The sequence below is a fragment of the Pongo pygmaeus genome, chromosome 10 (genome assembly GCF_028885625.2).
Source record: "Pongo pygmaeus isolate AG05252 chromosome 10, NHGRI_mPonPyg2-v2.0_pri, whole genome shotgun sequence".
NCBI lineage: Eukaryota > Metazoa > Chordata > Mammalia > Primates > Hominidae > Pongo > Pongo pygmaeus.
The window spans coordinates 76,051,557-76,067,971 of NC_072383.2; the positions used below are offsets into that span (position 1 = coordinate 76,051,557).

Genomic DNA, 16,415 nt, shown 5'->3' on the forward strand with positions numbered 1-16,415 from the left:
GAAACATAAGAATATTTTATAAGGCTAGGCGCAGTGTCTCACACTTTTAATCACAGCACTTTGGGAGGCCGAGGCGAGCAGATCAAGAGGTCAGGAGTTTGAGACCATCTTGGCCAACATGGCGAAACATTGCCTCTACTAAAAATACAAAAAGTAGCCAGGTGTGGTGATGGGTGCCTGTAATCCCAGCTACTTGGGAGGCTGAGGCAGGAGAATTGCTTGAACCCAGGAGGTGGAGGTTGCAGTGAGCCGAGATTATGCCACTGCACTCCGGCCTGGGTGACAGCAAGACTCTGTCTCAAAAAAAGAAATGAATATTTTATAGAGGATCTTGAATATCAAAATTTACTTTGAATCTTCACTAATTAGCTACATGTTTTAGAAAATTTATTGTATGTCTTTGACCTTTGCTTCCTTCACCTATAATTTCACTTCTCTATTTGAGACAAACAATAATATCAAGACACAAGCCTAGATACATTCATTTCAATTTGAATATTCAATTCTGAAGTATGAATTAGATAAGCAATATAACATTTGAATTTCTCTAGGTCAGAGGTATTGTGGGAAGTATTCAAGGCTTGAGTTAGAGTGATAAACGTCGGAATTGATGGAAAACATAGGTACAGATGGAATTGTAGATATTGAATTATTATGACTAGGTATTGATTTCTCCTCTGTAATAATTGAAAGGGAAATGGAGTCAACTGTTGAGATTTTCAGCCTACATTATTAAGAAAATTGTGGTCCTGTGAATAGAAATAAAGAGATTTAAGGAAGGAGTTTATTGAAAGCTGGAGAATAAGAGAAGGAGAATGGAGAGTTTGATGTGGTGAGTTTGAAGCTCACGTAAATGGACAAGTCTTTCATTCAGTTGGTACCGATGGATGGGAATATGAACAGAGGTTAATTTTAGGAGTAGAATTTTAGTTTAAATCTTAGTAGAAAGTCTAAGTAAACAATGCATAAAATATTTGAGGAAAGAGGACATACTCTTGAGGGAAAAATATCATGCCTTTAAGAGATGGGGAAACAAGGACCCCAAAAAGGAAAGAGAAAATGGGACAAAAATGGTGGTGAACTAATTGGGTCAGCTTACTGGAATGCCGTAATGCCTAGTCTATGAATAGGAGAGGCTCAAAAAGAGGCAGGGACCAACATGGTCAAATACAAAGACTTTAGAACACAGTGAGCATTGAAGAAAACGCTGTGTCCTTCAAGATAACAGCTTCACCAGTGCAAGAAAGCAGAACAGAAGCTACCTTTCAAGGGATTACAGTGAGAGGGTTTGGTGTAAGAATGCAGGTTCAAAGTAGAGTATTCTTATATAATAAATCGGAAAACACATATGGACCATAAAATGAAATTGATTTTGGCCAAATCATGCAAACTTTATGGACTTTGTTGTTGTTTTTCCAGTTCTATGCTAAGAATTATATTATGACACTTCTTTAAAATAATGAGGTGGGGGACCAATAAGGTGGCTTCAACTCACTAAAAGAAAATATATTGTTTCATTGTCATCTATTTTGCTAATATTTGTGTTCAATTTAGAGAAAGTGGGGTAGACATAGTGGTATACAGATAGTTCTCTTACTCTTGAATTGACAAGTAGACTGAGAAGTTCACAAAAGGTTTTTCCTCACTTTGCATGTTTTTATTCTTTAATTTTCAAAATGCTATTTCACTGAATTGAGACAGTTTGGTTTTTATTTCTGAATTACTTTCTGATATTATTATTACTGAGGTAGTTTAGCCAGTTGTGGCCAGTTGTTTTGGTGCTCAGTGTAGTTAGAATACAGATTGTGTTATACACAAATAACAATTTATCACATGCCAAATGTGCTCTGTGAATCTGAAAAGCTCCCTCTATATAAGGATATATTTCCCTCAAGCCAGGCAATTTTAAGGACCTGCAAGCTCCCTCCACCGACTAGCTCAGTGTAGTAAAGTTTAACTTAGTAAATACATCATCATCCTAAGTAATCCTTTCCTTGACTAAAATACCCTCTGCTTGGCAGAGAAGCAATTGGATCAAATGCAGCAGGGCTCCAAGTGATCCCACCCTGATTCCAACACCCCCATGTTGTTCTTGTTTCCTTGGAGGCCTTGAAAACTGTGCATGTACAGCAACTGGGTTCACGTCGAGCCATTCCAATTCATCTGAGAAGTGATTCTCCACTTAGGCATCAACCCATGACCATCACAGGGTGTGTGACCATGTCCTGGGTTTATCAGGTCTAACTATATCTTTCAGAACACTGATTCCAGAACTCTTAGGTAACGCAGAGATCAGCTGAACTTAATGTATAAATGTGCATTTTAGGTATAAAGTATTGTTCTTCAAAATTTGGCTTAAATCATGCTTTCATGTGTGCCTTAGAACAAAGATTTTGATTTAAAAAATCATTGAGAAATGTAATTCAAGAATGCCCAGAAGTTGTCATTAGTATTTGTTAAGTTTGTTTATGAAGAACTTAAGCCCACTTTAATTTCTGTTTTTATATTGATCTTCCCCAAGACAAAACATCTTTTATTGTTTACTTCCTTGAAAACAATTTAGTACTAGAGGTCAGCTATAACTTATTAGACAGAAACCAGATTATTTAATCACTTGGCTTTCAAAATAATATTTAGATTGAAAAATGCAAATTAGGAGAGTTTACTAAAGGAAGTAATGACTGTCGTCTCATACTCTTCTTTTTCATTTAAAACTTTTTAAGAAAGTGATCTTTCATTATGTCAGTGAAACTTTAGTTTCTCTGAAGTTTCACATTTACAAGGTTGAATTTTTTTATATGATGAAATAATAGTATTTTTAAAATATTAATAACATTACATGGCCATAATTGTAAAGTCAGTGATAACACATTTTATGACAAGGTGTGCACTGCATTATTTCATAGTACATTCATAATCAAAGGTCATGTTGGACATACAACATTACCATAATTTTCTAATTAATTTGTTCTTTACACATGTTTATACGTGTTCCAATTGCATTTCATTAATTCATAGTTTTCTTGTAAGTTTGTGCTTTCCTTCCATGTTCAAAGAATCTCTTTAATTCAATTTCTCTGTTTCTCCTCATACAGTCTGGCAGCCAGATATGCAACTCAGTCTAATCACAGTGGAATTGCAACCAGTCAAAAAAAGCCTACTAGGTCAGTTAATATTCTCTAATTTATTGCTTATTAGTGATATGCAAGTAAATACCCAGTGATATTTTGTCCTATCTTTTTTTCTTTTTAATGATGCACTTCTGAATGAGAAGTTTAGAGCACTAAATTTTTTCAGGAAGATTTTCACACATAGCCTCAGGGATGAGCATGTTTGTATTAGATAATTAAATGGGTTTTGGCATCTTTTTTAGTTTTGTTATATGTAGTGCTATAACTGGGCTTAAGTCTAGGTTCTAGGCTTAGACTCAATCAAGAAAACCATTACTTTGAATGCCCAATTCCTTCCAAGTCACATAATCTGGAAGTTATACAACAAAATTGTAATTGCTTCTTGAGATGGGCATGCATTAATTATTGCACATTTTAATGGAGATTTGAAAAACATTGGCAGATTTTAGTGGGGAAGTTAGCACCAGGTCAGTCTGGACTGTTCTTCTATCTATAATAGTTTAATTTTTTTGCTTCTTTATGACACAGGTATAATAAAGACAGCCTGTTATAATAAATGATAGTGCGTTTTACACTGTTTGGAAAATAATGACCTATAAAAATGTTTTGAAAGAGTTTGATTTTTTAAAAGTGTTAAGTTGCTGAAGGCATGATGGTAGCATGGAACAGCTGAATAAAACCACAGCAAAAGAGTTTTATACCTCTGATTAGTATGTGATCCTTTGTGTCATCTCACTCACTGGGGAAGTAACTAGCAGTGGTTTATTCATTACTGTTCCATTGATGAATCATATTATGCAGTGTTTGACCACAAGGAATGTGTCTGATGCTTTGACTTAAGGTAGGTGTCTTTCCGCTTGCCTTGGCTTTCTAAGTTATATTCATTTCCAGAGTAGCCAAAATAATTCTGGAAAGACAAATTTTAAAAGGTGTTTAATTAAAAACTAGAATAAATGATATAAATTATGATGGGTAAGGAACAGTGACCTGCCATACACAATGAGCATTTTTATTACTCCTTCTAAGACTTAGGCATGTAAAATATGTTTAAGTACTGTATTTTGATAGATCTCTCTCCCTCTCTCTCTCTCTCTCTTCTCTGCTTCATCTCATTTCCCTTTTTATTACTTTGATGAATAATCTGAAGGCCTGCTCTGGCTGCCTGTCAAATTAGGGTAATGAGAAGAGCAAATGTATTTTTAAATTTGTTTTAATTTGTTCTTCTGAGGACTGAAGATCATTTGACTTCATGGGTTGCAGTAAAGATTAAAATATATTTTAATTATTTTCTGGAAACGGGTCAATTTGCATTACAAGCAGGGCAAGTTTTGTGACAAAATTTGTTTAAATGTGTGAGTTTGGAATGAACTTTCTAAGTCTATGCCTATGTCTACAGAAATAATTCTCAGATTTATTATTTTTAGGAGACTTGGCCAAATTCATTAGTTGGGTTCCTTCAGCAGAGTGCAATCACTGGTCTTGTAAATTCCTAGCATCTGTGGTTATTATGCTATACTTACAAACCCTTGTAGATTCTCTTGAGCAAAAGTTAAATGCTGGAATCATTTGGAAAATATTCTAATATTTTGTATGACACAACGTCCAATTAGCAAAATAGCTAAAGGGGCCATTTATCAGCCATATATATTTAAACACTAAAATATAATTCACATTTTGAAGCTATTAACCGTTCTAAGAAATCAGCAGTTTTGTTTTTAAGTTAGTATTTGTTTTTTTTTTCCTGATATTCACTCTATTTTATAATGACTGTTACTATTATAAAAGCACTTATATTTCCTGAAGGTGGTTTGATTTTCTAATAGTCCGTGAAAATGATATAGTCAAGTAGTATTATAAAGGTGAGTTAAATGTTGAGCATGTAACAACTGGATTGTGAAATTTTGGTATATCGGATACCAATATGAGAGACATTAATAATCTTTGCTTTAAAATTTTATAAGATGATTATAAAAAATAGTGCAATATTTATAGATTTTGAATTCTTGTTTTCCTTTCAAATAAAAAATTTCAGAGTAGTACACAGTGACATTCACATGGTGGCAGCAAATACTAAACAAAACTTTCAATATCATATTTTCTAAATAGATCTTAGAATGTCAGTATTAGTTCTTGGCCAGACACAGTGGCTCACGCCTGTAATCCCAACACTTTGGGAGGCTGAGGTGGGATCACTTGAGGTCAGGAGTTCAAGACCAGCCTAGCCAACATGGGGAAACCCCGTCTCTATGAAAATACAAAGATGACCCAGGCGTGGTAGCAAGTGCCTGTAATCCTAGCTACTCAGAGGCTGAGGCAGGAGAATTGCTTGAACCCTGGAGGCAAAAGTTACAGTGGGCTGTGATCATGCCACTGCACTCCAGCCTGGGCGACAGAGTGAGACCCTGTCTCAAAAGAAAAAAAAAAAAAGTCAATATTAGTTCTTCATTTCTAGTTTTTAATTTATAAATTAAATATGCCTATAGAATATATGTCAGTAGTATAAAATCAAAATCTAGTAATTGCACATTTTAGGCACAATTCATTACATAATCGGTCATTGAAATTTTAAAGTGGAAATTGTTTAAGAGTGAAATGAATGATCCAAACTGATATTTTAGTTCAAATAAAGCAGCAATAAGTTACTACCTCCAGTCAAACCACCTCTAATTATAAGATAGTCTGTTCATATTTCCTCATATCCTATCCTTCATACACAAAGAGTAGCTAAAGCCATTGTCACTACATGTAAGCATATTTTAAATTGTCATCCAGCTAACAGTGATTTTCTTCTGAGATCTGCATCCTTTCTTGTCATGTCTCCTCTGTGATCAGTTGGCCAAACTTGTGAGATAACCAGCTAAGTGTGGATGCTTATTTTTGGCAAGAAAATGAAAAAGGTTTTTTGTGGGGCAGACCAGTGAAATATAATTTAACTCATGACCTGGGTCTTGGTACCATGTTTTCATTAGTGTAGCTAAGTAACTTAGATACTCAGTGAGCATTAGCTATTCCTTCTTGTTCAGTAACTTTCTTGTGATTAATATCCAAGCAAACTTACTATATAACTACCTACAATAAAAACAAATGCCTTATACATTGAAAAGAACAGCTTAATAACTGAAATACCTGCTGAATATGCTGAGAACATAAAGTTAAGTGTTATTGTTTCCTTTACTTTTCACATAATTGTTACAGTACTTCTAAGGCAAAGTTTTATTCATCAGGGATGGGGTGAGTATGACTTTTTTAGTTAAGGTTTATTTTAATTATTCTATATTATTACAATTTTGGAGGGACATGTTCATTGCAAAGTGAAACAAGATTTTTCTGAAGATCTGCAACATTGTGCTTAGCTATTTATTTGTCACATCTATCACCATTTTCTGCTAAATAGATTTTAGAACATCATATGTTATAAATTCTGACTTTCAGCACCTCCTGCTTCTTACCTTTTCATAATGTACAATAATGATGTAATTTTTCTTATACTATTTCAGGCTTCCAGGGCCCTCTAGGGTGCCTGCTGCAGGCAGCAGCAGCAAGGTCCAGGGAGCCTCTAATTTAAATAGGAGAAGTCAGAGCTTTAACAGCATTGACAAAAACAAGCCTCCAAATTATGCAAATGGAAACGAAAAAGGTAAGTGTTTGTTACATCATTATGACACAAGTCTAACATGAGTCTTGTGAATTACATGCTAAATCTAATATTTGAGCAGCGTAACAACTTTGGGCCTAGAGATGTTATCAGTGGAGTTTCTTTATGTTTCCTAAATGTCCCCTCCTGACTGCCAGCTTTCTTATCTGAAGAACATTTTAAACAAATAAACTCATTTATTTTAAAGTAGTTAATTATATATGCAAGTATAAATACTGTTTCTCAAAAACAGGTCCTTACAAATGCATGTAAATCACATTTTCTTATGTCTTTTTATGTTTTTGAAAATGTATCCTGAAATCATAAAGCCATATTGAATTTATCTGAATCCTTAACTTCAGTTAAGGTAAGAGCCATAAGTGTTTTTGGCAGTTAAGGTTGGAGCATCAAAATTTGAAACATAATTACAATAGGTTTTTATCTTTACAAGCAGCAGATCCCAGAGATATTATGACCTCAGTTTTCCCCAAAAGACAAATTATTCATATTTGTTTTGTTTTCTTGAATTAGTGCATCATATAAATATCAAATCACAAAATCAAGGACATTAAATGAGAGTTTCTGTTAAAGGCATATTATAAATGAATCGTATGCCACACAGTTCTCTGAGATGTACAAAGTGAGCCTTTAAAGAGGTGCTGATTTGATGCTTGTCACTGAGTAGCAGAGAGGACGGGGATGAGTATCTGTAGTTTACACCTCAAGCATGAGGAAATGAAGAACTCGTGCTGTTATAAGTAGTATGGCTGTGTGAGGAACTAGGGTGTTCTGCTGGATTTTGAGGAAGTATTTTCAAATCAATAGAACTTCAAACTTTTCTTCAGAGTGTTGGGCTCTATATGGAAAACACATGAAATTAAAAAGTGGCACAAATATTTAGTTAGTAGAACATCTGGCAAATTGGGATCGAATAATTCAACCATGTGGGAACATTTTTGCTCAAAATAGATAATTGTGAATTGTTTCATATAGCAAATGATTAGACAACTTCCTCTTACTCAAATGTGAACGGACAGATGTGATCTAGAAGCAAGACACTCTTTTGTGTAAATATTCCCTTCCGCCTAAAGCAAAAGTGGACAGACTTTAAACACCTGAGAGCAGAGCAGTGTGTGTTAAGATTGCAATATCCTAAGCTCTTGAGTTAAATGGAAAATGAAAAACAAAGGTGTATATTTGGAAGTTAGGCATGTTTTCTTTAAAATATAAAATAAAATTTTAGATTTAAGATCACAAGAAATATTACTGAAGACTTATACTCTTCCTGGGGCTAAGGGAGATGACGGTCCCTCATCAGAAAAAAAATGCCATCATTTCCTAATTTTTCTTTTTCTTTTTTTTTTAATTTTTTAATTTAATTTTATTATTATTATACTTTAAGTTTTAGGGTACATGTGCACAATGTGCAGGTTAGTTACATATGTGTACATGTGCCATGCTGGTGTGCTGCCCCCATTAACTCACCATTTAACATTAGGTATATCTCCTAAAGCTATCCCTCCCCCCTCCCCCGACCCCACAACAGTCCCCAGAGTGTGATGTTCCCCTTCCTGTGTCCATGTGTTCTCATTGTTCCGTTCCCACCTATGAGTGAGAATATGCGGTGTTTGGTTTTTTGTTCTTGCGATAGTTTACTGAGAATCATGATTTCCAGTTTCATCCATGTCCCTACAAAGGACATGAACTCATCATTTTTTATGGCTGCATAGTATTCCATGGTGTATATGTGCCACATTTCCTTAATCCAGTCTATCATTGTTGGACATTTGGGTTGGTTCCAAGTCTTTGCTATTGTGAATAGTGCCGCAATGAACATACGTGTGCATGTCTTCACAGCAGCATGATTTATAGTCCTTTGGGTATATACCCAGCAATGGGATGGCTGGGTCAAATGGTATTTCTAGTTCTAGATCCCTGAGGAATCGCCACACTGACTTCCACAAGCATTTCCTAACTTTTCTAAAAAATATTATACAAATTCAGGCTAATACTTCTTGTATATGTGGGAAATTCCTAGGGGAAGCTAACAGGCTTAGAAATAAAGATGTGTTAAATAGACTACCAAAGTGTCCAATTAAGCAACACGATACCACCGTTATTAATATTCTAGCAAGAAATTACTAGCAACGTTTGTAAACAGACTTAGAAATGCATTCGATGAATTAACACTTTTATATCTTAATCTATCTGAATTTTTCTGTAATGTGAAAATATTTTATTTAACTTATTTCTGGCATCTAAAAGTAAAATTCCAATGATATGCAAGCATTTTTTTCCATGGCCACTCAATTCATATATTTTTCCATGGGCACTCAATTCATACATTCCTTCCCTACCTATGCTTAGAAGGTAGTGCAAAATTAGTAGCAATATTGATAATAACCACAAGGTGGAGACAGATGTCATGTAATATGTAGTCTGCTCATATAAAGCACTTTTTCTTAGACAAGAGTTTTCATATGATATAATAAAGACATCTGGAATTTGTCTTGTATGCAATATGAAATTTGCTATTAAATGTGGAGTTAAAACTTTATGTCAATAGATCCAATAACAATGTTCATAAATTAATCGTTATGTCATGCTATATTTCTAAAATATTATCTTAAATTATAAGAGCAAACGAGATAATAATATATTACACATACAACTTTTTATAAAAATACAAAAAATTAGCTTGGCATGGTGGCGGGCGCCTGTAGTCCCAGCTACTCAGGAGGCTGAGGCAGGAGAATGGCGTGAACCCGGGAGGCAGAGCTTGCAGTGAGCCGAGATCGTGCCACTGCACTCCAGCCTGGGCGACAGAGCGAGACTGGGTCTAAAAAAAAAAAAATTGTAATTTATTCTGTATCCAAATGGTACATTTTTTAATAAAGATGTTTGTTTTAACTTTTTGAATATGAAGATTTCTAGTTCTAGAATAATGTTTATAAAAATATACAAATCCATCTGGTGATGAGTTGACCTCTATCACAAACTAGTTTGCATGTATAACTTGGGTGTGACCAAGCAAGGTAAAAATTAAGAATTTTTAAAACTTACGGTATTATATTGATAGAACTCAGAAAGTACTAACTTGAATATTATTATTCTAATTGCTTTTCCTTTTAGTTATTAAAAATAAGAATATTTAAATTAATAACTTAAGATCTTTTATTGGCAGGATTAACCAAATTATCTGAAATGTGTTCCTCAAATGCTTTTAAGTGGGAATATACTTTATACATTCTTTAACAAGTCTGAGGGGATGAGTTACATAAATCAGTTCAGAAATCTATAGAATCTGTAATACATAGTAAAGGTTTATTCACAGTTAAAACAATTTCACTTCTATATTAAAAAAACAAATTGTTGAAAGTACAGTGGCTTTTCATATGTATGATTTGTAAAACAAATTAGCTTTTTTAAAGTGATGTGACGCTTAATGGGAAGAAATCAGTAGAGAATTACAAACTGCACTTCAAAAGATACATCTAATATCATTTTAATAATGAAATTTGAAAAAATAGTGTGCTCATTTTACAGTCTCATTAAATGAATTAAAATATCAGTGCACATTGTAGTAGGTTATCATTGGCAGAGAAGGCTGAAATAGGAACGTTACAATGGGATGCACTGCCATCTGAACATCATGTTGAAGTGGAACGCGGAAACAAATTTCTCAGAACAAGTGGTAAAATGAAAACAGCATCATTTGTAAAGCATTTCTTTTGAGAGTCCTTCAGTTTCTTCTCCTGATGACCTGCCATTCAGAAACTGACAATGAATAATACACTCTGACACCAGCATTTGTCAATTTGCCCAGAACCGTATGAGAGTACTCTAGACAGATACATGTTCCAAAGAAAACCAAATACCTGTCAACTGTAAATCATATCTTGTAGAAACCATGCCATGGTTCATATGGACATATAATTTGCATGCCTGAAACAAGTTACCTTAAGAAATCATTCTTGTTTTAGAAAATTTGTATTAAAAAATCTAAAAATGCAAAAAAGCTTAATATTATTAGGAATTTATCCATAGCTTTATTTGGAATCCAATTTCTTTATTATGATCTATAAACATGCATCATTTGATGTAGTTCCTTAGTGGAGAGGTGTTTTTCCATGTTGCTAAGAAACCTGCCCCGGCACCAGAGGGGGATACTACCTACCATCTTTTTGCCATTTCTCACCTGTGATTCTTACATTGTACCTGTTTACTCACTGAACAGGGCTTCTTTTTCTTTGTCTAGATTCTAATCAGGTATCTTCTGGTGTGGAAGCTTTGGCTTTTATTTACACACAACACAGAATTAATAAGATAGATGCCAAGGATTTAGCAACATTTTAATTCAACATTATACAGCTATCAGAGTTAATGAGAATTATGCATTAGTCTTTAAATTTGGGCAGTTTATTCAGCTAAAACATAGATGTCTAGCTCTTAACCACTTTGTTTCTTTTAATTACTCTGAAATTACAATAAAGTCAAAGAACTGAACTGTTTTCTTTTCAAGCCAGTGCAAATGTGCTTTAGTTATTATATTACTTTACTGGTGATTTAATTATGCATTTTACTGCTTTATTACTTAATACTTATATAAGCCTAAAATACATTGTTAACATCATAATTTCAGGGATTTTAGAATTCTTTCCATGAGTTACCGTAACTAGGTGCATATATGTAAATATATGTATGTATCTATATCTATATATTTATATCTATGTATATATCAATTTATAAGACTAAATAGACTTGGGCATATGTGTTGTTGGTTTATGCATACATGCACAAATATTGAGGTGTCCACAAAGTATATATTCCTGTACATAAATTACATACTGTCTGGTGAGTGAATGTAAGCTTCTCTAAATTGTACAACTCTCCACAGAGTGGCACTCTAATATTGCAAAGGTACAATATAAGCATATGCAGAATGAACAGCTCTTCTAGGATTCCTATAAAACTCCACCCCATGTTTCTGTTGAGTCACTATAAAATTGATGACTGAGGCAATACACAAGCAATTATTTATGCAAAGCAGTATGGGGAGGTGCATGAGGAGCCAATTAATACCAAGACATATTTAGATTTGAATGCCACTTTTCTTCAACTTAATTTTTTTAAAGCATTTGGTATGTTGTTGTGAAATTAAAGTCCTAATTATTTATCGAAATAAGTGGCATAGCCACATTGTTTTATCATTTTTCTCTTTCCACCATGATCTGTGATGCTTGAAGTATCCTATATTCAGCAGGGACCATCTATATCATTGAGCCCAATGCCTGCCATGCAGGAAATACTTCAGAAATGAATGGTGCTTTTGTCATCATTTTTGTTGTTACTTATTATATTTCAGAGTTGGAACCTAGTTTACTTTTATCAAAGCAACGCACTATTCAGTGAGGAAAAAGAGATAAGCGATTAAGAATCATCTCTATGTCCTTTCTTAGACTGATATCACTCTTGGTAACGTGGTGCTAACTCCACAGCTAACTGAGGTTCCACAGAGAAATGTCCCACTATAAACTTTCAATATGCCTGTTGTGACTGCCACATTTACCTCAATGTATTAATTTTAGAACTTGGTTGGCATTGTTCCCGAGTCATCAATATTGTTTATTTACAAGATGAGATAACTAGACATTAGTTCTGTGAATTTAGATGTTTTGCAAGTGTGAACAAATATTCTCACATCAACTCAGAGGAACAGGTGCAAGTAAGATGCTAAAGAAGAGGGTATATAGTACCTGAATAAAGTGTCTTGTGTGATGTTCTCCCCATTTATATCCTGCTCACCAAAGAAGAAGGAAAACAAGGAGTTACCCAATTAACTTGACTGTGTGATAAATGTGGCTTGCTGGAGAGCCATTTCAGCAGAATTTCTGGCATGCAGTAAACATGTGGAAAGAAGAGACAGTGAAAATCTTCCAAATGTTTGAGTCAGATAAAAATGAGTTCCAATTTAGATTTTGTTTTTTCTAAGTTTTGCCATATGTATGATTGAAAACAAATTACTTTATCTTTCTAAGTTTTCATTTTCTCATTTTTAACAAGAGAGATCATAAGTATATTGTAGATTATTATGGCTTTAAATGAGATACCATGTATGAAGTACTTATTATGTACTTGGAATAAAGTAAGCAGTAGATGAATAATATTATTTGGTTATGGTGGAGTTGGCAATGGTGAATGTAGATGAGGTATAAGAATAGGAAGCAGAAGAGAGGGAGTGGAAGCAAATTGCTATTTGGGGACCATAGACAAGAGGTAAGGCTGTAAGCAGAGATAGCCCATAAAAATGCAAGATACAAATCCATTTTTGTAATGCCTTTAAATATGTGCATTAGAAATCTGTTATTTTCCCCATGCTGAGATTCATTCATAGTCAGAAGTTGAGTAACCGACATTCAGAAATATGTCATTGAGACCAGGCTACTTATTCCTGAATATATAAATGGCAACGATTATAATTTGTGACTACATTCATTCTGTAGAAACTACAGGTGCTGCCATTTCAGCTGCTGTTGTGCAATCTTTACTGTGAGGAGTCCAGAGAGACTCTTATTATTCCAGTGCCTTCCTGGTGCACAACAACCTATGATTTGCCCTCTTAATGAAATCTGAAGCATCTCATTGCCTCTGTATAGGGACAGGCTGTGGACAGATTTAGAGCGGAGATTTGGGAAGTGTCTTATATGTGTGTACTCGCCTGAGAATGATGTTACAGCTGCTGTTATGACTATTACTGTGGGTTGGATGTGGATGTCATAATTCAGAGTCCCTCTTGTTTCATTTTTGGGTGTAGTGATGTTGAAATTCCTCTTCTGTACTTGAACTTCTATAGCAGTCTTCTAGCTAATGTCTTCAACTTGTTTCTCTTTTCTAAGGAAAGAGCACCTTCTCTTATTTCCCTTGTTCATCAGCCACTTAAAAAAGCATCCTGACTGGTTCTTTTCTACCCTCTCCGATCAACCCCACCAAAGCTCCCAGGCACACTCTTACTTCTTAACCTAGTTGTAGATGCACAGAAGATACGTACCAAGTATGTGGCCAAAGAGATGAGAAAAAATGACATTAGGAAAACCTGAAGAGTTTGTTTTGGTTTTAGAGATTATTTGAAGCAAACTGCTAAACATCCAGGTGAACTCAGAGCTAGCCAAAGTTCTGAAAGTTCAATAAAAAATGTTAATATTGCATAGCTATGAAACATTTAATGAATTTAGCAATTTGGGGGACTGTGTTAAGAAACAGCCGTTTAAAACTGAAAAGGCCAATGAAACATTTAATGAATTTAGCAATTTGGGGGACTGTGTTAAGAAACAGCCCTTTAAAACTGAAAAGGCCAACAGTTTTCAGAATTTGTGAGTCTGCTCAACCCTTGCTACTCAAAGTGTGATTTGTGTATGAGCAGCACTGGCATCATCCAGAAGATTGTTGGCAATGCAGAGCCTCAGGGTCCACTGCAGACCTGCCGAATCACAATGTGCATTTAACAGGATCCCCAGGTGTCATGTGTGCACATTAACGTTTTGAGAACGACTGTGGTAAACACTTAGAATGTTTGACATTCCAAGAAAATTATAGAGCTTGGACTGTAGAGTGACAAGATGTGGGGTCAAAGCCTAGCTCCACCATGCACTCCTCATTAGATACCTAAATCATTGAATGAAGCTTACCAAGCTCTGGTTTCTACAAATGTGAATTAGGAATATGAGCCCTTCCCACTTCAATGGTCTGTTGTGAAATAATGCAGTTAAAGAACCTTCAATAAAATGTCAGTTAGCATAATTATATTTGTAATAATTATTCATATTATATTCATTATAGAATATGAAATATCACAAATAACTTTTTTTTTGAGACAGAGTCTTGCTCTGTCATCCAGGCTGGAGGGCAGCAGTGAGATCTCAGCTCACTGCAACCTCTGCTTCCCGAGTTCAAGCAATACTGATGCCTCAGCCTCCTGAGTAGCTAGGATTACAGGTGTGCGCCACCATGCCTAGCTAATTTTATATTTTTAGTAGAGATAGGGTTTTGTCACATTGGCCAGGCTTGTCTCAAACTCCTGGCCTCAAGTGATCCACCCAACTTGGCCTCCCAAAGTGCTGGGATTATAGGCAGGAGCTACTGTGCTCAGCCACAAACGACTTTTAAGATCAGTGTGAGTAAGGATGATTTCAATAGGATGGCATCATGTTCTGCTTAACAATACATCCAGCAGAATAGGCTTTGATTTTGGGGACTATGTTTCTCTCCAACTGTGTGTCCACATATATGTAATTTTTAAACGTTAAAAAATAGAATAAATTTTTATACAGCTCCCCAAAAATATGTGTAAATGTTCTTCTGGCTCAAAAGCCTATACATCTCTCTTATACCATCTGTTTTAATCTTATTCTGCAGCTCTCTATGAGCCCTTGCAACTCTGATCTTCTCTACCGTTTTCTTTCCCACATGACACTCACCTGACATTTAATATATACAGTGGCATTTATCTTTTATGACTCTATTTATTTCCCTCCTACAAGATTATAATGTGTCTTGGAATGTCTTAAATAGAGTAGTCACTCTAAATATTAACAGATGATGCGCCTAGATTCATGTTCCATAAACAGTGGGAACTAAATATCATGAATTTTCCTGGAAATAGTAGAAAAATATCCATATATGTTCAACAGAAATCAGGAAAACATTATGTTCACTGTAGGAAGTGCACAGGCATGTACACAGTTCATTGAATCTGAGAAAATTCATTTTGTTTGGAGGAAAAATTCTTAGTTTCTAATTGAATCTGGGTACCTGAGAAACAAAGTTCACTTAATATAATTCTATTCAGGGCATTAATTGGATAGTTACTATTTTCTATGTTTCTATATTCAAGGGAATGTTGTAATTGGTAAACCATTGAACTTACCCATCTGCATTTGAGGAATAGTATAATATAGTGGTTGAACTAGTTTACAGTCCCACCAACAGTGTAAAAGTGTTCCTATGTCTCCACATCCTCTCCAGCACCTGTTGTTTCCTGACTTTTTAATGATCGGCATTCTAACTGGTATGAGATGGTATCTCATTGTGGTTTTGATTTGCATTTCTCTGATGGCCAGTGATGATGAGCATTTTTTCATGCGTCTTTTGGCTGCATAAATGTCTTCTTTCGAGAAGTGTCTGTTCATATCCTTTGCCCACTTTTTGATGGGATTGTTTGTTTGTTTTTTTCTTGTAAATTTGTTTGAGTTCATTGTAGATTCTGGATATTAGCCCTTTGTCAGATGAGTAGATTGTCAGTGTGGCGATTCCTCAGGGATCTAGAACTAGAAATACCATTTGACCCAGCAATCCCATTACTGGATATATACCCAAAGGATTATAAATCATGCTGCTATAAAGACGCATGCACACGTATGTTTATTGTGGCACTATTCACAATAGCAAAGACTTGGAAACAAGCCAAACGTCTAACAATGATAGACTGGATTAAGAAAATATGGCATATATACACCATGGAATACTATGCAGCCATAAAATAGGATGAGTTCATGTCCTTTGTAGGGACATGGATGAAGCTGGAAACCATCATTCTCAGCAAACTATTGCAAGGACAAAAAACCAAACACCGCATGTTCTAACTCATAGGTGGG

General features: G+C 34.9%; 1 protein-coding gene across 2 annotated transcripts in view; it reads left to right on the forward strand.

Annotated features, from left to right (window-relative positions):
* The window catches only part of NAV3 (neuron navigator 3), a 924,153-nt gene that overhangs the window by 693,661 nt on the left and 214,077 nt on the right, over nt 1–16,415 (forward strand). For both annotated transcript variants that reach the window (XM_054443382.2, XM_063646517.1), the window contains 2 exons: nt 3,096–3,164; nt 6,629–6,768. In XM_054443382.2, the coding sequence (XP_054299357.1) occupies nt 3,096–3,164; nt 6,629–6,768 (209 nt within the window). The remainder of the gene's footprint in view (nt 1–3,095; nt 3,165–6,628; nt 6,769–16,415) is intronic.